The sequence below is a fragment of the Neopelma chrysocephalum genome, unplaced genomic scaffold (genome assembly GCF_003984885.1).
Source record: "Neopelma chrysocephalum unplaced genomic scaffold, ASM398488v2 Primary Assembly neopelma1_24, whole genome shotgun sequence".
Classification (NCBI taxonomy): Eukaryota; Metazoa; Chordata; class Aves; order Passeriformes; family Pipridae; genus Neopelma; species Neopelma chrysocephalum.
Window position 1 is genome coordinate 3,273,647 of NW_020897693.1, and position 24,904 is coordinate 3,298,550.

Below are 24,904 nucleotides of genomic sequence, written 5' to 3' on the forward strand. Positions count from 1 at the left end.
CTGAGCTCTTTTTACAATTACTAGAGAGCAACAGAAGGAATCTTCAAGTTGTAACATCATCGTATTAATGGTGTGGTTCAATATCTGATTGTAGAGGTGTAAGCTACAAAAATAAGATAAGGAGGACTTTGTGTATTACAGTAGTATTTTATATAACATTGACCAGTTCTCTGGAGCAGTATTAATCATTAACATAAATCAAAATTTATGTTTGTCTGAGTAGCTTACTGTTTGGCAGTTGTAATGGTTGAGTGATGTATGTTAATTACCCTGCTGTCCTTTTTTTTTTGGACCTTCAACCAATGCAATAATGGTACTTGTACATGCTGTATGTATTTTGAAAGCTAGTTTATAGTGTTATCTAGTAAATGAGTTGGGAAGTCACTACAAACTGAAAAAATTTATGGCTGCTGTTGCAACACAGTGCTACTACTGCCAAAAGAGCAAAAGAAAGAAGGAAGGAGAGAGACAAGAAGAGGAAAAAGAGTGCATTAGGCAAGGTTAATATTTCATGCTTGACTGATAATTGTGTATAAAATGCTCATTTATGTTTCTAAATGGAAACTTTTTTTCTAGGCTCCTATAGCTCAGATGACTTACCAATCTTTCCAAGGGTATAGACAGTGGTCATTAAAAATAGGACAAATCCCAAACCCCAAAATAAAAAAACAAGCAAAATCCCCCAAAACAAATTAACCATTGTCTCAGTGTTGCAATGCATTTTGGAAACCACTCCTGAACAGTGGTTGTTGAAAAGGTTGAGGGACAAAGATGCCTCTTTATCTATTTAGTGCTGCAAATTGAAACACAAGTATTTAATAAAGAGAATCAGTTTCTTTGATAGTGGTATTCTTTCATAGTCCTTCAGTGTTGCCTCAGGAATATTCTAAATATCAGAAATTTTCCAGCCATACTGTCTTTTTTGTCTCATAATCAAACACAGTGCATTCACTATAGACCTGTATTCGTCAGACTGAAGTATAATTTGCTAGTCATGTCTCACTTTAATTTATTGCTGCATTGAAATTGTGTTTTGTGCTTTCATACATAGTTGAATACTTAGTTTCCAGACTTCTCATTATTTTTTTGACAACGGTGTTGTTGGCAGCAATTATTGCTGACTGGTAAATATTGCTTCATAAAAGAAATTTTGAAGATGGAGCTCTGTGTTCCTGAATTTCAGTTGCAAGACCTGAGTTTAAATTTTTGACTTCTTACATCTTTGATGAAGTTTAAAGTGTATGTTTTAGAAAATATATATTAAATTCTCTGGCATAAAATATGTGCTTCAGACACCTAACATACTGATACTTGGTATGACATACTGATGTACATCTGAGAATTCCTGGTTACTGTCCACAGTGTTTTCTTTGCCTGAGGTAGCCCAGAGCATGGTGTTGGCTTTTGTTGGGGGTGGATATGGTAAAAAAATATTCAGAGTCCAAAGATGTCAGCATTTTTAAATTTCCATAAGATTTTCTTCATAGCACTTGGCTGAAATCAAGAAGAGGGGCCATGGTTTAAATAGATTAAAAAGTCCAAACTTAATTATTTGCACGAGCCCACTAAGTTTATAGTCTAAATAAATTGATTAGAATAGAGGTGTAGGAAGTTCATTTCCTGAATAAAACCCCATTTAATGTAATCATTAATCCTGTGCTATTTCTAAAATAACGGCATTAGCATGCAGTACTTACTCATAAATCACCATATCTGTAGTCTAGCTTGGTTTTGTTCAGAAATGGTCAGAGGATGATTTGACAGATTTTGTTGTTGTTGTTTTAAATAAGCCACTGGGATGGCAATACTAAGTGTTCTGAAAACACAAGAAGAAACTGTTTTCCCAGTGGATGTAGTTTACTTCCTAAAAGCCAGTGCAACTATTTTTGTCAGAAGATAAACTAGGAACGCAGTTGTTGTACAAATGCTTTTTACAAGTTTGGGTTTTCATCATAGCAATTCATTGTGGAAAGGTGTTTAAAATGATATAGTGTTATGAGGTTTTAAAAAGACAAAGCAATGCACTCAAAACTGATTTTTATTTTCATGTGCATGTGCAAATGTTATATATTTACTAGTATGTGGGGGAGGTTAACCAAGTGCTTCAGTAAAAGACTTCTCTGGCTCTGTGACTGGAGGATGAATTAACTGGTTTTAGTTGAGATGTTCCCAAATATTTTAACTTTTCTTGGTTTGTCGAACTTTGCTGCAGAGTGTCTGTGACAAGCTTGAGCATCTGGTTATTGAGGATCACTTTAATCTGTAGCTCCAGTTAGAGAATACCTCGTCTGTCACTTGTGCAGGATTAGTGCCACTGAGAGATCTTTCAGCAACTTTCAGCCTTAGGAAGCTCAAGAATGCGGTCGAGGATCTTTTCTCTGCGGGGAAGTGTTTCTTAGTGTCTGTTTTCACATGGTTTTAAATGTTTGAATGAGGAGCTGACTGCTGAGGTGGAAATGTCCACAGTGCCTGGGGAGAGTCTGTCCCAGGCAAGGAGGGGAAAGATAATTCACCTCTGATATTCTTGGACAGTAATGTCACCTGTAGTCACAAACAACCCTCCTGTGCTTCTCATGTGATTTCCCCGAAGTACTGCAAATAATTTCAGGGTGAGAGGCTAAGGACAGGTAGTATCCAATAACACCAGCCCATGCAGGCATCTAAGTGTGTTTTTTCAGTTTGCCAAGGGGAGAAAAGCAGTCCTTTGATTTTTTCACATGAACACTGCCTATTCACACTCATTTTGGCTTTCCCCTGTCTCCAGTGTCATAGGTTAGAAAGTGTGAAATTAATGAAATATGTTAATGTTGGCTTCTTAACCTCTTTTCTGGCTTCAGCACCCCAGTAGCCTCTGGACTGGGTGGGAGAGGTGGGCAGCTGGTTTGCCAGGCACCTTTGTGGGAGATCCTGGCAGCAGGTTCACGGTTCAGGAGTGCAGGCAGGTTCGCAAGTGCCACAAGATGAGTGTGTAAAGGTTCATCTCAGAGAACTCTGCATTTCAATTGATTCCAAGGTAGAAAAAAAGGCCTTTCTTTTCTATTTTTTTAAGATTAAAAGCTATTTTTTTCTTTATGAGTGGGTTTAATTGTTTGCAGTTGATCATCAGAATATTCTACAACACTTGAAATGGGCTTTTACCTGGAAATAATCTGGAGTATACTTTAAGTGCACTGGTTTTATTTTAGACAAGTCTGAGGATAAATACGAGGTTTCTTAGCTACAAGATGTTGAAAGGCAGGAAGCTGTTACAAAGATCGGTGTATATTTTGTGTTCTGTTTACATTCAGAGATATCCAAAAGCTCCAAGCGTTTCTTCATATTTACAGCTTCATAACATTGTTTTTTTATTATGCCAGTGAGCATTGTAATTGTTTTGTTTTGTTTTAAATAGAGGTATGCATCTGAAAAAGAAAATTCCCTGTGCCAAAATTCCATACATAAGTGAATGGAGAAATGGTGAAATACTCAGCAGCTGGTGCTAGGTCATGCAAGTCCAGATGGAACAAACTTCCTTCACATAATGTCCAGAACATGGCCCTTTATTTGTAGGGAGGCTTGTAGAAAAGATGATGATGATACATGTTAGAAACAAAACATGGTTAAAGTAAAAGAAAGCCTACAGAAGCAGGCTTAATAAAATTAGTCTTTGCACCCAGGATGGTTCAAGGGAGCATCAGATGTTTGGTGAAAAAGTAAAATTAGAAATGAAGGTAGATAACTCTGTCAGATGTTTTAAATTCTAAGATCATTTTGGGATCTTCTAATTCAAGTCTTGTGAATGGAGTTCATGTTTTCTATTTTATGTGCATCTAGATAGCTTTGGCTTTTATATTACAAGAAAGAAATGCACAAATGTATTTTGAAGAAAAAAATTAGTGTGAGAATATATTTTAAATATAACTATATTAGTGCAGGATTCTGTAATGCTGTGTCACAGACCTTGTCTACTGTTCTGTGTGAACTCTTCACAAAATGCTTTCAATGGATGACTTGCTAAGAATGTATCATGTCTTAAACTTTCTGAACAAGCTCTTTCCCGTTTCTACGTTGGTAGTGCCATCGAAGATAGTGAATTTCTGATGGAAAACTGACCGGATCGTTGACACAGAAAACAATGTAAAGTGCAGAGAGAGCAGTCTGTAGCTACACAGACCGAACTAGAATATTGGTTCAAGTTTTTGTTGTGGATTTGGTTGTGCTCAGGGTACAAGCCCAGGAGAACATAAATACCTAACGTACAATTCAGCAACTGAGTAATTTCTGATCAACAGATCAGAATGTATTATAGTTCTGCCATGATAGGGATAAGAAAGAACTAAAATTTTTCTTTAATGAGACTTGAATACTATATAATTACTATTCATTATAATAATAGTACTTAATCTTCACATTCACAGTATCCAGTAAGCCTTCTACCTACATCCCAATTCCTCCAGTGCTTTAATAGAAATTGTGACTGTTTTGACATTTTCTTCAATTTTTCAACAGACTGGGTGCCCCAGGGGAATGGTCATGGCCTCAGGCTTGTGGGTGTTCAAGCCCTTCTCTGGACAAGCCCTTCTCTGCTATCTCCATGTCGGTTTTGAAGTGAGGGACCCAGAACTGGACACAGCACTCGAGGTGTGACCTCACCAGTGCTGAGTACAGAGGGACTTCACTTCCTTGGTCCTGCTGGCCACACTGTTCCTGATCCAAGCCAGGATGCCCCTGGCCTTCTTGGCCACCTGGGCACACTGCTGGATCATGTTCAGCCACTGTCAACCAGCACCTCCATGTCCCTTTCTGCCGAACAACTCTCAAGCCTCTCCTCCTCCAGCCTGTAGCACTGCAGGGGGTTGTTGTGATCCAAGTGCAGCACCTGGCACTTGGCTTTGTTGGCTCTCATGTAGTTTGTCCTCAGCCCATCGATCCAGCCTGGCCAGGTCGCTCTGCAGAGCCCTCCTACCCTCAAGCAGAGCGTTCTTACCCTCCAGCAGATCAACACTCCCACCCACCTGCAAACTTACTGAGGGTGCACCCAATCCCCTCATCCTGATCATTGATCAGGGTGTTAAACAGAACTGTCCCCGATACAGCCCCGGGGAACACCACTTGTGCCTGGTCACCAGCCGGGTGTAACTCCATCCACCACCACTCTCTGGGCCTGGCCATCGAAACAGTTTTTAACCCAGTGAAGGGTGCCCCTGTCCAAGCCATGAGCATCCAGCTTCTGCAGGAGAAGGCTGGGGGAAATGGTGTCAATGGCTTTACTGAAGTTTAGGTAGACAACAGCCACATCTTTCCCTCATCCACTAAAGGTGTCATCTTGTCATAGATGGAGATCAGGTTGGTCAAACAGGCCCTGCCTTTCCTAAACCCGTGCTGACTGGGCCTGATCCCCTGGTTGTCCAGCACACTCTGTGTGATGGCACTCAGGATGATCTAGTCCATGACCTGTCCCTTTCAATTCAGAATTTTCTGGATTCTGTAATTCTAGACACCAAATCTGTATACGGTATAACTAAGGGTTATGCTGCTTTATGCAAATTTTTTCTTTTAATAGAGAAGGACAAGGCAAGCAGTAGGAATACAGCTATGACTCTAGGTTGGAGAGAAAGAACAAACCTATGAATCAAGCAAAGATGATGTTTTTAGCTCATAAAAATTGGAAGAAAGAAATGTCACTTTTAAACAATTAATCATGTCTAGACTTTAGAGAGGCTTGTGGTGATGACATACAAATTTTTTAAAGGTAACAAACCCAACTACACTGTTACAAAACACTGCTTCATTTTTAAATCTGTCTGGTCTCTTGTTTAGTCTGAAAGCATTTGTGGGAATAATTAAGAGAAAGTTCTTTGCTTTAGTGGTCCCCTGCAGTTTCAAAAAATACGTAAAATGTAATTTCAGCACCTTGAGTAAAATATCTGTTGCATATTTTTCAGTGCAATTTCTGGATATCTGCAGCAGATTTCACAAGGTAATCAGTTGTAATGTGGAGTTGGTCTGAAGCACTCACCACCATTAGAACCTTATTCCTATGAATAGTGAGTTGGAGAATCTGATTGATCCTAATTTTCATGGTCTTTGTTAGAAGTTACAGTCTGGTTCCAAGAATTCTGGCAAATAAGTGAAACAATATGGGAACACGTTCGTTCTTCTGGGTTTTTTCTTGTTTACTGAAGAAGCACATGACCTTTGAATTACATTCACAGTGGTGATTTTGTGTGTTTTGGTATAGCATCTGGTTTGGTAAGGAAACATTTTTCTGTTCTTAGTAGCCAGAGCGTGCTGGTAATCATACTGGATAGTAGCTTGTATTTATACTAATTTGGAAAATACTTCTCAATGCTGTTTGCATTTCAGATATTGCACTAGTATTTATTACCTTATTTTAAGGAAACTGAGAATCACTCATTGTTTAATCTCTTGGAGGAGCATGTTGTCTTTATCCTCAATCTCTGTATTTATAAATTCCTTCCAGTTTATTTGAAAACACAGATTCTCTGTGTAGCCATTGAATGTACTCTACTTCAGCTGGTTTTTTTCAACAATCGTTAATTGTTGTTTTGTAGTAAAATACTTAAAACTATAAAGCATATGTTATACACAAGAGCACTTGGAAATTGGGAAGGATTCTCACTGAGACATGAGTAGGTTTTAGACACGCATAAAGATTGAGAGATTGCTGTTGTCATCAGCCTGCCCAGGTCCACAGTCTCTTCTGATAGTTAAAAGTTTAGCTGTTTGGTTTCCCTTTGCATTTCCCAGTGTTACCAGGCAGATGTTGGTCTAAATTTTATGCAGAAACCTGCTAATAATGCATTATTAAAATAAAAATAATTATTTTAAAATTTATCTTATTTCAAAATAAATACAAAAATTATATTCAAAATTAACTTACCAATACCTCCAAGTTCAAAATCGGTGGACTGTGAGTGTATCGTGTGGAAACCAGCTCTGCATAATCCAGCTCCCTCGTTTGCCATTTGGGTGCAGAATAGCCTGTGGATTATTTGGATATACGAGCTCTTCTGAGAGTGTTTGATGCGTGCAGAATGACCCTTTGTCGAGGAATTCTAACCACTCCAAAATCTGATAGATTGCCATTTACAGGAACGAGATGGGACATCACCTGTAAAGCTGAAGGGCAGTGGCAGCAGCAGGGAGCTCATGTCAGAGCTGGTAGACTTGGCAGATTTGAAAGAGTGTTAAGATTGTAAACTCCTTAAGAAGCTCAAGCTGGGACTGCTTGAATAGCCTTAATTTGACCTACCTTGTATGGATGATTTGGTTCTAATGTCATAGGTTTTATTTATTAACAAAATCTTACTGCATTCTTTGCATTTTGGCTCATACTTGTTGAACAAATTCAGAGTTTTGGGGGTTATCTTATTGAACTGTGGATTCCAGGCTTCATTTACTACACAGACCCCCTCTAAACTCTGAAATACAGACAGAACTCTAATGATTTTATTGTCAAAGTTTCTAGTGATGTTTTTGTTATAGTATCTGTATATGTTGACCATATTACATTATCTTTATAGCAGTCCTGCAAGATTAATAGCAGTATCTTCTTATTTTTAACTGACATGAGATGAAAAACAAAGGGAGATTAGGCCAGTATTATCAAAATCATGGACTAATGCTGGATGCTTAGCTTGGAATGACTAGGATTTCTTTTCTCAGAGTACTTTTTGATGTTCAGAGCAGTTATTTTCAGATGCAGAAGGGAGTGCTTAGCACTCATAAGGATACAGACTCAGAAGTGTTAAGCTGACTATCTAGAATTTGAAGAATGTAACATGAGAAAACTTTGATTTTGAAGATTTTCCCATGATCATAAAAGAAACTGTATATCAGAGGCAGAGATTTAACTGCTGTTCACCTAAGACTACCCAGGTTTTATTGTAGAGGCTCTAAAGATGAATCTGTAGTAGATGTTTGTTTGCAACTTACTCTTTGTGCTCTTTCAGTTTTCAACATCTGTCTAGGGAAATGAAGCAATTTCTGGAAACATGAGATTTTGACCTAGCTCTTTTGTTCCTTTGGTATCTGCATTGTTTGACAATCTTAGAAATTTTTTGTGTGGTGGGGTTTTTTTGGTTGTTTGTTTTTTGGTTGTTTGTTTGTTTGGGTTTTTTATTTATTTATTTATTTTATTTATTTTTTTATTCCTAATATGTCCAGGGGCTATTACTTTTGCTTCATGTAAATTCTAGGTTTATAATTTTGCTATTAAAAATGTGCTAGTGAATTCTTAGTGTATGTGAATTTAGCCTTCAGTAAAAGAAAGGGAGAATACAGTATTCCATAAAGGGCATCTCAAGAATGTTCAACAGGCTGATTTCTGAACTTCAGCACATTCTTCCATTATAGAGGACAAGTTATTAAGTGGTGTTGTACTCTAGTCATCTAAAAACAAGAAGAAAAAACATACACTTTCTACGTTGCTGTTGAACTGTATTTCTCCTTTTGTTCATGCTGCTTGTGCACTTCTCTTTCAAGATCAGAATTGCTGCCTTGGTGCTGGTGGCTTCTACTGCCATGGCCCTGGTCAGCCTGAAGGAACAAGTACTGAAAGGACTTAGGCTTATTTGACATGTGTTTTAAGTTCTGAACAGATTTAGTCTGCTCACTGGGACAAGGGCTTGGAAACGTGCATATGAAGTATCTGGAGAGCTGCAGCAAGTGATTTTCTTTGTCCCTGAGAGTTATGAAGTCAAGAACTTAAATGTATTTTTCACAGTGGTGGCAAAACTTGTATCCCTGCTGTAGTATGACTTCTTATAAAATTTCAAATGTTCACAATGAAGTTTATAGAGGTAATCAATAAATAGATGAAAAATATTGCTCTATGAGTAGTCTTTTGTAAGAGCAAGTATTGAATAATTTTGCAAGTAGGTGCAAGTGCAATATCTTATGTTTGATTAGGTAAATTAACGAAGAAGTAAGGAGAGAAATGAGAAATGTAGACACATTCCAAGTCACAAGAATTGCAACTTCAAATTGAAACCTGTTATCCAAGCAAAAGCTGCATAATGTATCGATCTTTTCCTGTTGTTGCCTGTTAAACACTGCAAAGATGATCCTGAATACTGAATTCAAAGGAACTCATCTTCACTTTGTGGAGTTAATTATGTCTCCCTTGATGTTTATAGAAGTGGATTTATATCTGGCCAACTCCAAGACCTGCTGGATTTTCCTCATTTTCTTCAAATTTTGCAGCCTTGCATATTTTCACTTCAAATGAAATGAGCTTCTTGATAATGATCTGTTACATTGTTTAAAAATATTTTCCATATTTCATAAAACAATTGGTGTTACTGCTTAACTCTATGTCTCTTTTCTTGTTTCCTTAGTTTTGCCAGCCTGGAGGATGGCAGCTTTCGAAAGAGAGGAAACAGCCAACGTTCTTTGTGGTGGTTCTGACTGACATAGACTCAGAGAGGCACTACTGTTCCTGCTTAACTTTCTATGAAGCAGAGATTAACCTCCAGGTAAAAACTTTACAACAAGTAACAAAAATGCAGAAAAAGGTGTCTAGAAACAATAGAGGGCAACTCTGGAAAATATTATGCTGTTCCTCTCATACAGAAATCCATGTATTTGCACAAAGGTGAGCTCGTTGTACTTCTTTGTGGGTTTGCGGGTTTTATCTGTTTTGCAATAAAAAAAGCAACCAAAAACATCTCACAGAATTTCTTGTGGTGGTTTTTCTTTTGTTTGTTTTGCTTTTGGTTTTTTGTTGTTTTTTTTAGTGAGGCAGGCAATATGGTGTTACTTTTATTTCCCTTCGTGTTTCACATAGCATGGATGATTCTAAGCCTTGTTCTAGCAAAAAGTTTATTAACTTATGCTCCCTCTGCTGGCCTGCTCCATGGATATACATATTTCTGTAAATGCATTTATTGGCAAGGTTTGTGTGGGGGTAAATGGCAAGATTTTAAAACTGATAGAGTAATTATTCAGTTGTTAGTTAGGTCAGATTTTAGGTGTCAGCCACTTGGCAGTATTTGTTTTTAAGCATGTATTTAATTTTTCTTTTGGCAACCTTGTTCTTTCAAAAATAGACATTTTGTTTCCCATTTAATGTAAAGTCCTCCACAGAATCTCTGCTGTGACTTAATACTTGGAATCTTTAGAATCTATAACCTAGGGAAAACCTAACCCAATCTGTAATTGCAGACTCTCATTGTTATGTTTTGAAATATTTTCTTTCCTACATAAAAATTAAAAAATAAGTAAGACTTTGGCACTAAGCATAATAGAATTAGTTAAGATTAAATAGACAGCTAAGTAAAGTATTTTTTTGTTCTTTTAGTGGAGAACTGTAACATTATTGATTATTTTAAGAAAGTGGGTTTTAATAAAACAAGAGTACTCTTTCATTTAATACTGGAGTTGAAATTTTATTTGTAGAATAATTGAAAGACGTGGTGCAGTAATAATAATGTTGTGCTTTTTCTAGGCACAATTGGAAGCCAGAGAATAATAGTTGTTCTTATTTCATTAGCACTACAGTTTAGGTGGATATTTTTTGTAGATTATTAGAAGGAGTTAAAAGCAGAAATGTACCCAAAAATTAGACGTATTTTAGTCTTAAATTTTAGTGTAGATCAACTGACACATTCCTATTAAAAATTCTAATGTCTAGAATTCGAATGTCTAATTTCCTTTATTTTATAAGTAGAGAGTGAAATATTCTATAGTAATTCTTTCCCAGCTGATAAAAATTTACAATGGTCGACTCTTCCTCCACTCGATGTATTTCATAACATATACTAAATTTTGCAAACTTGTTATTTATCCTGTGGTTTCTAGCAGCTGCTTTTGATTCCCTGTGCACATCTTTGAAGTAATGGTCATCACAAAACATCCAGTATTAACTAAAAGGGATTTTTTTTCTTATATTGCCTAAGTATTAATACAAAAAAACCCAAAGTTAAAAAAAAAAAAACAATAAAAAACTGAGTGCAGCAGGATGTTGGTTCTCATAATGCCATTCCTGGCTGTGTTGTAAAGAATGCATATTTTTCAGATGAACTTGCTGTGGTGAAATTTATTCTATGACTGCATTGTTTATAGCCAAACTTCCTGTTTCTTTCTGAAACCCAAAGAGAATAATTGAACGTGCCCTGTTACATGGTCATTAGGCAAGAATTCAGCACATGTACAATCTGTAATGAAACATAAGCTTGTGAAGCATTGGACTATGACAGTAATATTGATTTAACCATTCAGATTCATGCCTCATTAAACAGTCCATGAAACATAGGGTACAGGACTTGAAATGAAATATGGGCAGTACTTTTCACAGTTAAATACAGTTCATTCTTTTTTTTTAACCGAATGATATAACTTGCTAAGACAAAAGTAAGATTAAATTTCAAAAAAACCCCCACAGAACCACTTCTTTCCCAGTAGGTTTCACCAGGTGAACCTTGCTGATACACGAGACTGGTCGGAATTCAGCCAGAGCAGATCAGATATTTGGCTTGGCAGAATCATCTTCACAAAAAGAGTGAAGTCAACCACTTGGAAGTTTCTGTGGTTAATTAAAGTGGGAATTGAAAACAAACTGATTTCTTCGCTGGTGAATGCTAGAAGAGAGCAATCAAACCTTTTTTGAGCCTTCTGCATAATAATACAAGAACCTTTTAGACACAATGGGGTCTGAGAAGACTCCTTCTGTAGCTTTGATTCCCTTCATTCCTGCTTCAATTGTTTGTTACAAGATGATTTGTAAATAAATGCCACCTGAAAAGTAAGGAGTTTGTACTCACATGGAATACCTAGTTGATACCCATGATAACCTAGGGTGCAAGATTAAGGTAGCAACTGTAAAAGCTATATAGTCTGCAGGAAAAAGATACCCTCCCTGAAAGGCTATTTCTGCAAGCCCTGGATTCAGTTTAATCTCTTGGCAGTTGCATGTCATAACAAGTTTTTCAGAGGAAAGCACAGGCTCTAGGTGTCAGCTGATGGCCTATTTTCAACTTTGTACTCCTGGATAGAAAATAAAATGTTGTTTTATTAGTTGGTGTCTATGAATCATAGTGATGAAGTGACCCAGAGCTTATTATCTGCATGGGTGCTGGTCAGTTTGATTAGCAATCAACTCTCATAAAGTTGTGGTAATATATAAAAAGGATTGATGTTACCTTTAGTTTGGTTAATTCTCCCTATCTGTGCTCACGAGGAAGATGCACACAGGATATTCCATTAAATAGGGGAATAGAACTCACTTGGTGCTATGTGATTTCAGGTGATACAGCTTTGCCATATAATCCTTCATGAATTGTTCTGTTTTATGATGCTAGTCTCACTTAATTGTCCCAGCAACATTTGCTAAAGCTGTATAAGGTTATGTTCCCTATACATCTGGGTTTAAAAAGTTTGACCTTAACAGCAGTCTAAATTTCGGAATGTGGGTGCACTGGTAGGGGCAGTCTAATACTGAATGAAAAATGGTAAAGCTGGTGTCATTTAAAGGCATCTCTAGCGTGTTGCAGAGCAGTTCTATGTGCAAGATTTCTCTCCCACCTCAAGTTCTTACTTGAGTGTAAAGAAATCTGAAATACAGAACTGGTTTCTCCTTCCAGCTTTTTTTGTTTTCAGCACATGCTTTGTCTTATCCATGTTGCTGTCTGGCTTAAGGTGCTGTTTAGATGCTCTAGCAAATAGAACTGGATGCAGTATTGACTTGCATGTATCTGCAGGAGGAGAGTAAGTTGAAACATCTCTATTTTCTCTTCCCTCACGGTGCCTTGAAAGCTGGTTGAGGTTTTTTTCGGGGTGCTAGGGGAGTGGGGATGGATGTGGAGTTGTGTCGTGTCCCATTGCTGTATTTTGATCATTTCTGTGGACTTCAAATTTCATTGGTTTGAAATCCACTTGAAATGTCATTGTTTTGGAGAAAACCTTGTCCTGTCTAGCCAGTTTATTTTTCTGGCAACTGAAGCCAGAAGCTGCTGAGCAACCAGTGGGTATTGAGAAGAATCATAACTTATATATACACCCATAAAACACTGTTTGTAGCTTTATTAGTCATCAAAAGAAACAAGACAAAGAAGCATATATGTATACACACACATGCATACGTTAATTTATTAGTATGTGTAGTTCTGTGTGGTGTACACACTGCTTGCTAAATTGAGGCACTTATTTCTAACAGCAGTTTCTGGATGTTGCCACTTAGAAGACAAAGACTTGATTTAATGCTTTTGACTCAGCAGATACTTCTACTGACCTCAGCTGTGCTTCTTACCAGTTGCGCAGTTAGAATTTATACTGACAATGCTTGGAAGGGCACCACAGATAGAATCTTTTTAAAAAATGTTGACTCGCATAATTTGGGAACTTAATGGTCAATTTGTACATCGCTTCGCACTTGGAAAGAAATTTGCCCTCTCTTCCCAACCCCACCATCAACAAATTAGAGAATGATTTATACCAGTAATTGAGCCTGTGCAACTGCATTTCTTGCATTACAGCAAATCTGCTCGACGAGATCAGCACAAACCCCCAAACATTTGTTTATAACAATCCCATTATAAGATTGTATCATTCTTGTGTGTTGTCTTAAGCGTATGTATGTTAAAACATTGTGATCACAAAGTTAGTAAGATTAAATATATCATTCTGGAAAATGGACATAAGTAATAATTCACAAGTCTCCTGCTTCCTGCCATTCACATTGTCTTCCTCTGTCTGCCCTCCCCTGCAAAAAGAGGAAAAAGAACTTGTAAAAATCCCAAACCATAAAATGGCAGATTCACAACATTCACAGATATTTCCTGAGTCAAGGGAAAAACTGCCAACAAAATGACTTTGCTTCATAAAGTTATAATTTTTCTGCTTGGACTGGAGAGTTGGTGATCCTGCTGTGCTCAAGCATATGCTGCTCCATGAGTCACTGATGTTTGGTTTTTGGCAGAGGATGAGAACCCTCAGTTCAGTTGTACCCATTTTGTGCGTGAAATCTGACTCCCCTCTGGATATTAGATTAGCATGTTATTCTTAAGTTGAAGTTTTTGTGAATATACCAAATGTTAAATTTATTCAGAGAATTACTTTTTACAGTCAATGCCCCAAAATCACAATTTGTGTTAAAAAAACCCGATTTAAAAAATAGTGTTTGGTATATTGCATCATCATCTTTCTGAACCTACTGAAAAATGGCTGGTATGAAATCATAGAGGGATTTAAGTAATGCCTTATTTCCTTTCTATGGTGGCATAAACAGAAGGCTGCAGATAATGTTCTATATAAGAAACAGACTTGTATTTTAATGTCCTTTTATACATTTAAGGTCCTCTTTAGACCAGAATTTAAAGTTAAGAACAGCTGTACAAAGGAAAGCATATTTCCATCTTCCTAATAACTCTGGCAATAATTTCTCCTGTCTTGTTTATCCTCTGGCTCGTGCCTTCACACACACATCCCCAGTTTGAACTCATGCTGTTGCAGGGTACAAAAACCTGTGTTGGGGAAAGGTCACCTTTTCCTCTTAACTCCTGCACCGTGTCTATATAGCAGCCCCAAGTCTCAGCCCACAGGACGAGGAGATGTCTTTTAAGCAGAGACATTTCTTTGTCAGTAGAGTTCAGATAATTCATCTGACTTTCAAACAGCAGTAATACTAGTTCAGCAATTCATTGGAAGTCTTTTTAATACATTTCCCCATATGTAATTTAAAGGAATTAACTGGGTCTTAATTAAACAAACCAATAATCTGTGTGTGTAAAATTTTGCCTTGGTGTACTTCTACATATACTGTTCTATATTATTTAAAAACCATTATGCTGAATTAAAACAGGGTACGAATTACCAGCTTTCTTCAGTTAATTTGAGTTTTGTCATTTGTTCTGCTTATGTTTCGTAGATCTCTGCAGTCTTCTCAGTTTAGTGTGTAAAGCTTGAAAGGGTGGAATTCATGGATCAAGTTTGCTGCCTTTGGGTAAATTCAGGAAGATTTAGTAAACTCCAAGCTCTGAAGTTATGTCCATGTTCTTGCTAAGGACTTGGTGCTGTAGTTCTTGGAATTCCTCAGTGCTAAGGTTAACATGTTAAAAGCAGTTACCGAATGCTATTGATTATTGCCCATGGAATTTCAGCATTTGCAGGGACTTCCCAGGTCTTCTGGGGCTGGACATCCTAATGGCCTCCTCCAGAGGGATGCTTTGGCCGATGGCTGTGAAAGCTGGACTGAAAGGGGGAGAGTGTGGGTATGAGGTTACTTTTGTTCCTAAGTTCTTTCGATGTATTTAGATAATAATGAATATCAGCACCTTCTGGAGTTTTCAAAGTGAGGTGCATTGAATGGTAAACATCTAATAGATGGTGGTGGTGTCAATTTTGTGTAATGCTGGAAGGTGCATTGCAAACTCCTTATTATGACTTATTATGACTTAGTATGTACTCTGAAGTGTCACTAATTTTTAGGGAGTGAGCGAGCTGGTCTGCAATAGCGACTTGAGGTTGCTCTATTTGAGAAGTTCTGATCTTCACATAGTTTTCTATCTTTGATCCTTATCGTTTTTAGTTGATAGACTGCCTACTGTGCATTACTACAGTTTATTGTCCCATTTTGAAATTATTAAATCAAGATAATGGCTTTTATGCTGGTTTAATTTTTCCAGTATAAGTTTAGCTGCAGTGTTATGACTCTGAGTGTGTAGACAAGCCATGAAACAGATATGTTCACCTGTGGTTTTAGTTCAATATAGCATATTGTAGGCAGGGTGCAGATTTGTCTTCTGGAAGCACTCAGCTAAGTTTATTTTAACTTTCATACATGTGTTAGAATTTATTGGATACATGCATTTTTATAATCTGGAAAGTAAATAAAATTAATTGATGCTGAATGTTTTTTGGCCTTTGATTGTTAATAAACCAGCTAAGAGTGTATTTGGCTGCAAGTAAGACCAGCAGAGACCAAGTCACATGAGGAGAAAGGGATCTGTCCCAAATGAGCAATTGGCATAAGATTACTAAAGTAAACTTCAAATAATTTTTCTTAAAATAAGAAATCATGCATGGTCTCTAAATCTTTGCTGGGCAGTTAGTAGAAAAACAACAGGCCTGCTGAACTTGGCATAGTTTCAATGCAAAATTTTGCATAGGGCAAACTGTTTTTGACATAATGAAGTACTAGAGTGCAAGTTTTGTAATGAAAGATGTTTGTTCTCTTTCTGGGGCTGAATGAAAGTACAGTTCTAATTTCATTTTCTGTTCACATTTGATTTCCTTTGAGTTTCAAATAATGCCAGTCAGCTTCAGAACAGTAAAGCTGCATCTAATGCTTTGTGTTTTCTGACTTTTCTACTAGTTCCTCAGTTTAAATTGATTTGCCTTCCTCTGACATGAAGATAAACCTAATTTTTCTCCACGCAACATTAGTCAGAACGAAATTGCACTGGCTTCAGTAGCATATTCCCCTGGAATGGAGATGTAGGGTCAACATTCCTGGCTTGTCCTCCTGTCTGAATGTGAGTGGCATCTCTGACAAAGGGAGTTCAAGGACCCAGAGGGACATAGTGGAGGCAGAGCCAGTAAGTGAAGACTGGATAGACCACTGATAGTCTTGGGGAGTTTGCTAACAGGTCAGAGTTGCTTTATCTAGGAGCCTTCAGTGTTGGAGGTTTGCTCAATGGCAAATTTGGGCATATGTGTTCAAGTATGAAGATGGCCGTCTCCAGGGTCTGGAGATGGGGATGAAAAGATGGGAGAATAAGGATGGTTATGGTTTGTATGTAATTCAGCTGCATGTTGATGGAGCAAATGCTGACCCATCCCTGGAAGTGTTCAAGGCAAGGCTGGATGAGGCTTTGAACAACCTGGACTGGTGAAAGGTGTCCGTGCCCATGGCAGAGGGGTTGGAACTAGACGACTCTTAAGGCCTCTTCCAACCCAGGCCATTCTATGATTCTGTGATTTTAATGTGTTCTCAAGCTGTCTAAGTCCCTTAACACCAGCTACATTCAGGAGTAGTGAGAATTTTTTTGGGCTCTGTTGGTAGGTCATTTTCATCTTAAAAAATTTACATTAGTTTTTAATGTAGATTTTGGCTACATTGTTATTTTTAAGTTAAATGCCAGCATCTGGAAGCAGAGCTGACATGTTTAAATAATATGATTGCTGTGGCAAAATCAGATTTATTAAAGTTCAAGAGGAAGCCTGAAATTTTGAAGGCTACACCACAGCAATTAATATCTCTGTTAAATAAAAAATGATAAGTTTAATATGAGTAAAGTTTTCTTGGCTGTCACATGAGTTGCAGTTTTTCACTGAAGTAGCACAAAATCAGTCACTTTTTTCTTCTAAAAGTTTTAACATAATTTCTTAAGCACAAACTGAGACTTACATGAAAATGTCTGTTTATGTGCTGTTTTACCACATGCAACATGAAAGCACATCGAGTGTCAGCCAAATGTGACTGACAGGAGAGATCTTGTACTTGCAATGGCTTTTATGGAAGTGGGTGGGTGGGAAGCAGAAAGATGTTTCGTAGTCCACTGCCACCTGGGGGAAAACTTGGAGTGCGGGGTCAACCTTCGTAAGGCATCAAGTAATCCACAAATATTTTAACTTGAGACTGTGGTGAAGTTTTGAAATGGTATCAATCATATGTTGTTAAGCTAAGCCTGTGCACTCTGCATTGCCTAATATCATAGATTTGCAGTGTTCGTTGCATTCCCTGTAACATCTCCCAGAACAGATGGGCACAGGTACGGAACTGGAGAGATGTGTGACTGCTCAACACTTGCTCCATTACAGTGTGTAAATCATTTTTCCACAGGACCCTGTGTGTAGCATAAGAAGAAAATATTTAATATACATCTCAGTTTTAAGAAAGTTTTTTGCTCTTGGCTGACACCCATTTATTTGAGGAAAATATGCCGTATTTTATTATTAAAATTATCCTTTGTTTTATAATTTTTCTTCTAATATCAAGCTTTCAAAATCTTATCTTGTTACTTGATAAAATGTGCAAACTGTGCCCAGCTTTACACTTGTTTATAAATGTGGAGGGACTTTTAAAGCCAAAGGACACCAATTAAGCAGTTGTATATATATTCTAGTGTAGCTGTGGGTGTGAACATTTGTTAAAATACATGAAAGCAATTGAGTTTAAGTATATATTGGTCTACTTTAAATGTACAGAACGCACAAACACACACATTTTTTGGCCAGTCTCTTAAGAGGCCACTTTATAGCTATAGCAAACAAGTTGAGCAAAATGAAGTTGCATCATATGTCCTTCAAAAGAAGTTTCACCATTTTCTGAGTTTGTTTATCATATATTATTTATGCAGAAAAAGAGAGGGGAAAAAAGAGGGCAAGTAAACAAATCAAACACTCTGCTGAAAGCCAGATAAGGTTTTCTGTTTAAACTTATGATATATCCTCAACCATATCCTACCTATACAATAAACTGTTTTGCACTCTAGTGGTACATTTTTCTAATCTCAGCTGTCTTCAAAGTCTGCCTTTTTGTACAAATAAAAACAGAAAAATAGAAAAAGAAAGGAATCTCTTTCAATATTTAGTTGAAATTAAGAACATTCTATATCTGTTCTATGGTGGGATGCAGGCAGCAATAGTCAGCAATATAGATGAGAGCTATCAGGGAAGCCCCATAGCATTAAACCAAATACCATTGTCATCTTCTTCCAACCAGTAAAAGCGCAAAAGGAAAACTATAGTAATCAACTAGATTAAAAACAAAAAAAAGAAAAAGAAACTAGCAATATTTTACTTCTTAATTAACCAGTTCACATCCAGACAAGGGCAATGAAGCTGGTGAAGATTCTAGAGAATAAGTCCTGTGAGGAGTGGCTGAGGGAGCTGGGGATATTCACCCTGGAGAAAAGGAGGCTCAGGGGGACCTTATTGCTCTCTACAGCTACCTGAAAGGAGGATGTAGCCAGGTGGGAGTCAGGCTCTTCTCCCAAGCGACAGCGACAGGACAAGAGGAGTTGGCCTCAAGCTGTGCTAGGGAAGCTTCAAGTTGGACATCAGGAAGAATTTCTTCATGGAAGGGGTTGTTAAACATTGGAATGGGCTGCCCAGGGTGGTGGTGGAGTCAGTGTACCTGGAAGTGCTCAAGAAACAATTGGACGTGATACTTAGTGCCATGCTTTAGTTGACAAAGTGGTGATTCTCAAAGATTGATCTTGGAGGTCTTTTCCAACCTAAATGGTTCTGTGGTTCTGTGAGTCTGTAATTTAAATTCATCTTTCAGTCTATGTATTTTTAGCAAGGTTTTCCTCAACATCCATTTACTCTGAACTAAGTTGTAAACTGAAGGCTACATTTATAAAATAAAAAGTTATTGTGGAAAAAAAAGACATAAACAACTCCTTTATTTTGTTAATTTTTATTAGAGAATATTTTTTCCTTGGATGAGCAAAGGGATAAAGAAAGATGAAATGTGCATGGGTCTGAGCAGAAGTGGAAATAGAGAGAATTACGTTTGTGGCTTTACTGCTTTGTAATTAGTATTGCTACATAATGCTTGTGCTGTTAATACTTTGCTTGAAAAGTAGGTTAAAAGTCATGTGTTTGAAATGATTATCTACTTAGTCTACTGACTCCTAATAATGTGCCTGCGTGCCTGTCAGAACGTTGAGCTGGGGAAGAAATATGGCCAGTCACACTGCATGTTCTGTAAATCTATGAAGTAAGAGAGAGTGACTTTATACTGTAAAAGATCTATCAATTAATATTGTGCTGCTGTTGTGCCCTGAAAGTTTTAAATTAAATCTAGTTATGAATTAATTCAAGACTTGACCTGAAGTTGAGTAGATTTTTATGAAAATGGTCTTTTATAGAAACTCCTCCCTGTCTATGCAACCTGAGTTTTCATTATCTCAGTACCATGTGAATATAGAGGAGCTTCCATGTTCCCTTGCCTTTAGTAATGTGGAATGTGTTTTAATTTCATTTTTCCTAATTTCAGGGTCCACGATTTGTCAGATATCCAGAATCTATTGCCTTTATGCCTAGAATTCATAATTTCTCTGTAGAGCAATTGATACAGTAAACTTCTGTTGGTAATTTAACAATTCTTGGACTTTTGGGGGCAGCGGGAGGGAACTGTAATTCCTGTAAAAGCTCTCTCCCTGTCAGCATTAAAATGGATGAAAATAAATGAATGTGTGGGATGTGCAACTACTGAGTTATTGTGTTTCTCTGTGAATTTGTGCATCACAATTTTAACCTAGAAATGAGATGTGAAGTAGACTAAATGCATGCATTGCTAATGTATTGGTTGCCATTGAGGTAAATTTAACATACAAAGACAAGTGTTTTCCCATGTGTGTATATATACTGTTGTGCCAATTGATTTTATTTTGGTATGAAAATGTTATACTGTATCAACCAAGTTATTTTGATTAAAACTTAATTACTCTCTTTTTAAGTAACTTTTACTTGAATGCTGAGCATGGGTTAGAGTTCACCTAAAGAAACTGTGCGTTCTGAGTTGAGGTTGTGAAATAAAGCTCACGAACTCACAGCATTCCTGGCACTTAAGGGCATTTCTATCAGATTTCTTCCATTTAATAGAAAAGTGATGTTGGACTTTTTTTTTTTTAATAAACTGAAACGATGGCTAGTAACATGCCAGAAATAGAAGGCAGATATTTCGTGCTGTCATATGGAAATGGAAGTAATTCCTCTCATATTCCTAATTAATATAGTGATTTTTGCTTGGAAGAATGCTCGGTCAGAGGAACAAATAAAAAAAATATGGTGGGTGGTGTGGGAGTGGAGAGAATTACATGCAAAAATTGGAAAGCACAGACATTCTGTCATTTGAAAACTTACTCAGTTAATGAATTTTTCAAAGATTGTGTGGAATTTTAAAAATGAAAATATTTGGTGACATCTTTAGTGTTGGCTATGAATAATAATAAACTATTTGCGATTGAATAATAAGCGCTGGCAAGGAGGTTGTAGCGACTTGCACAATACCATGAACAACTGCAAGTTTATCTGCTCTGTGCCTTTCTCTTTTTTTTTTTTTAACCTTAGTGATTCCTAAGTGTGAGGAATCTTTTTGAGAAATCTGAACTAGTCTTCTTGTGAAGAAATTCCTTTAGATTCCAAATTCACTAGGTCAGGCTGGAGATGACTTTATAGATAATTTTAGCTATAATGTTATTGGAAATTCTGAAAGAAACTGGATTATATTAATATGAGGAGGCCAACCAAACATTCTTTTGTGAAATACGTGATTTCGGTATTTGGAGCATGGTTGATTGTAAATCAGCTAACACTTTGATGTGAAAGGATCCTTTCTATGGTCTACTTCAGTATCTAAAATGTGAAACGGGGTATTTAATGTGAAACATTGTCCTGTTAAACTGCTGTCTCAGAGAACTGTATTTCAGGTACATTGGTGCATGACTTCCCAGGTGAGTTTCAGTAAGTTGAACTACATCTAGAAACTTCCTGGGAGTTCAGGCAACCCCTGGAATGTGCTCTTGTTAGTTGACTTCATTGCCGGTTTCAAATAATGCAGTTATTTTCTAGAACTGTAAGAATGCTAACGTTTGAGGTTTCTTTCTGCCTATTAATTGAAGTGTTTCTTCTCTCAAGGGAACAAAAGAAATTGAAGGTGAAGAGGAGTCTGGTTTAATTCCGCCTGCAGAAGTATTCGCTCCTAAAAGTCTGGTCTTGGTGTCCAGACTAGATTATCCAGAAATTTTCCGGGTAAAGAACTTGCAATTGCCATTTATAATATATGTCAGCAGACAGATCTGTTCTTAATGAGTAGCTGTGGCAGTACTTTTGAATTAAAGTGTCTCAGGGTTGATTTGGGAATTTGAAAGCAAAAGTTGATTAAGACTGAACTAGATATAATTCAATGTCTGTGGCAGTAAGTAACCCCTGTAGATTAAAGCAGTGCTTTTTTACCCTTCAGGCAGCTTTAAAACTATATAGAAGATGTGATAGAGCTTTTTCTGGGCTCAGTTTACTGTATAATGAAGTGAATTATTAGGACAAAATCAGACTTGCTCAGGTAAAACCAAGACATTAACAATATTTGATTAACTATATAATGGTAAATTAATAGTGGCATTCTAGTTTTCTTTCATATGTAAGGCAAAATGTCCAAACCTCTTCCAGATCAAATTAAGATGCATGACAGAGATTTAGAATCTTGGATTACTCTCAGCTGATGAAATATGACTTATCAGAGATAAATGAAAAGCTTAAGTTTTTATTAAGCTAATATATAGTAACACAAACAAATAAAGTTCAGTTTATAGATCAAAGGAGGAAATCATTCAGCAATTGTCATCAGACATTAAGAATGACAGTACCAAGTAAGATTAAAAGTCCATGTAGCCCAGTATTTTTCTCTGATAGTGGCCTGTAGCAAATGCAAAGCAAAACATGTAAGAATAGGGCTGGCTGTAGAAACAATTCTACAAAATACTTTACTAATTCAGTGTGAATAATAGTTAAATTACATCCTGAACCCGAGGTGTCGGTTATGTGGATTTTTTTCTATAATTTGTCCACTTTCTTAACATTCAGATTTTACAACAACCCATGGCAAGGAGTTTTGCTGTTTAATTAAGTGTTTTATGAACAATTACTCTTGGGATTATTTCTAAGAAGAGAATTACTAAAATATTTGCTGATTCATCAAAGGTACAGCAGTTAAAAGGCACCAAAAGGATTCTGTGGAACAAAGTTATTTCCTTTCTTCCAAAGGCTTCTTAGAATGTCATGTTGAATGGTCTTCATTAAATTATTAGGAAAAATGCTAGAGCTGTATCTGTGATTTCTCAATCAAAACTGGATCCATTGAAGAAAAAGGAAATGCTGAAATGTTAATATACTGTTAATTCAAAAATATATTTATATCGATATAATAAAATAAAGAATGTAAATTAAATAACACATGGAATTGTTGAACGTTGATACTAATCTTAAAATGAGCCTCAAAAGCTCATTGATTCATCAGTGTTCTACCCTAGAAACCAGTCAGGTTTAGATCCACAGAGTTCAAAGCACTGAAGCTGTGTTGATTTTTATAACTTTTAGAAGTAACTTCTAGTAAAACACTTTTTGTGTAATAAACAAAGCAAAAATGTACATAAAATTTCTCTAAAAATATAGGTATATCTACACCTGCCAGCATATGCAATCCCTCTAAATAGCCAAACTAATTTTTTTAAATGAAGGATTGCTTCCATAGCAAATTACTCTGCTTCAGTTGGAAAGTACTTTACTACATTAATAACTATTAAGAAGAACGTATGTTTTAAAAATTATATACGTAGATCTTTGAATAATTTGACATCTGCCTTCCCCTTATAGCAGACTGATGTATTTTGTCTACCTTCATAGGCTTGCCTTGGCCTGATCTACACCGTGTATGTGGACAGCCTGAACGTGTCACTGGAGACTCTCATTGCAAATCTGTGCTCATGCCTTGTCCCTGCTTCTGGAGGGTCTCAGGTAAATAGGGAAAAAAGGGTATTTTTCCAGTTAATTTAATTTATGAAGAAAACAAAAAATAAATTCTTGAAATATTTTTGAAGAAAAAAAGATCATAGTTCAGCTGAGTGCTTTCCCTGTGGCCTGTGAGTGCTTTCCCTGTGGCCTGTCTTCTAAAGACAGCAAAAATTCCATTCCAGGATAAGGTCAAAGGGTTAATTTTGTCACTGAGTTGGCTTTTTACAGGGCACATTAACAAATCAAGTAGTTTGTGTAAGTTTAGTTTTTAATAGTAATGTGTTCAGGAATATTTCTGCTTGCTACAGGAATTTTTTTAAAGGCTTTTTTTCTGTGCCGTTTTTTAACATAACCTTCACTTCAGTTCATTTATGCATGTCTTCTCCTTGATGAAGTTCAGGACTCCATTGTTTGTTTCATAAGTAACTTGTTTAAATGTCTTATTTTCATAATTTTTTTTTAAATGCTAAAAAAAATTAACTCGAATGTGCTTTTCTCAGGTATAATTAAATATTGCTGGTAGCCCAAAAGTAAGAATAAAGTTTTCCAGAGAATACACTTCTTTCTGCTTTTTACCTATGCCTTTTGTAAGCAGAAAGTCAGGTTTGTGTGTTGATTTCCTTTATATAAATTATTGCTATACATTTGTGGGTTTCTGATAAACCAGGTGGGTCTTATGTGCTGGGCCTTCACTTTGTGCTGTGACACTGCTGGGAAATTATGGTCCTTATCATGAAATGTACCTGGAAACTGTATACACAAATGGCAACATTTGAAAGTCAGGTACATACACAGCTTCCACTCAGCCTATGGATTCTCAACAGTCTTGAAATCCTACAAATCCCTAATTCTTTTCTGTTTTTCCCTGACTGCTTTGGAATTTCTTTTAGTGTTGTTGTGTCAGAATGTCCTGTCAGCTTAGTCAAGGTCTACCTTATTGCTCTGCAGGCAGCCACCTCTCTGCCTTTTGGTTTTGAAGGGGAGTAATTAGATTGTATCTCCTCATCAGAAACCTTCTTCTTCAATGGTATTTGAGCCTCAGATTACAGGTTTTGGTGATGCACTTGGAACTTCTGGCTCCACTTCTATCCTCTTTTTTATTTCTAATTTTTTTCCCCCATCCATAAATACAGCTTTTCTCAATGATTGTTTCCTCTGCTAGAAGAGGAAGAAAAGTCATATTCCTCTGGTTGTTCTTCTTTCTGCTTTCTCTCTTCACATAACATGCACTTTCAGTTCAAACTGGGGTCAAACTATCATTTTAATCAGAAATTGAGGTTTCTCCTTTCTTTCTTAAGCCTCAGGCTTCTAGGGCTAAGTCTGAATTAGAATGGGCACATTCTGATGTTTATTTTCAGAAGTCCTCGAGGAGCCTCCCAGGTTATTCATGTGTCCTCCACATTGAATAATCAACTTTGACTGACCTGCATCCAGGTGTGCTGAG

General features: G+C 36.8%; 1 protein-coding gene across 5 annotated transcripts in view; it reads left to right on the top strand.

Moving 5' to 3' along the window:
• SBF2 (SET binding factor 2) overlaps positions 1-24,904 on the top strand; it is a 256,955-nt gene that overhangs the window by 97,977 nt on the left and 134,074 nt on the right. For all 5 annotated transcript variants that reach the window (XM_027700345.1, XM_027700310.1, XM_027700327.1 and 2 more), the window contains exons 3-5: positions 9,342-9,479; positions 21,589-21,702; positions 23,353-23,463. In XM_027700345.1, coding sequence (XP_027556146.1) covers positions 9,342-9,479; positions 21,589-21,702; positions 23,353-23,463 — 363 coding nt within the window. The remainder of the gene's footprint in view (positions 1-9,341; positions 9,480-21,588; positions 21,703-23,352; positions 23,464-24,904) is intronic.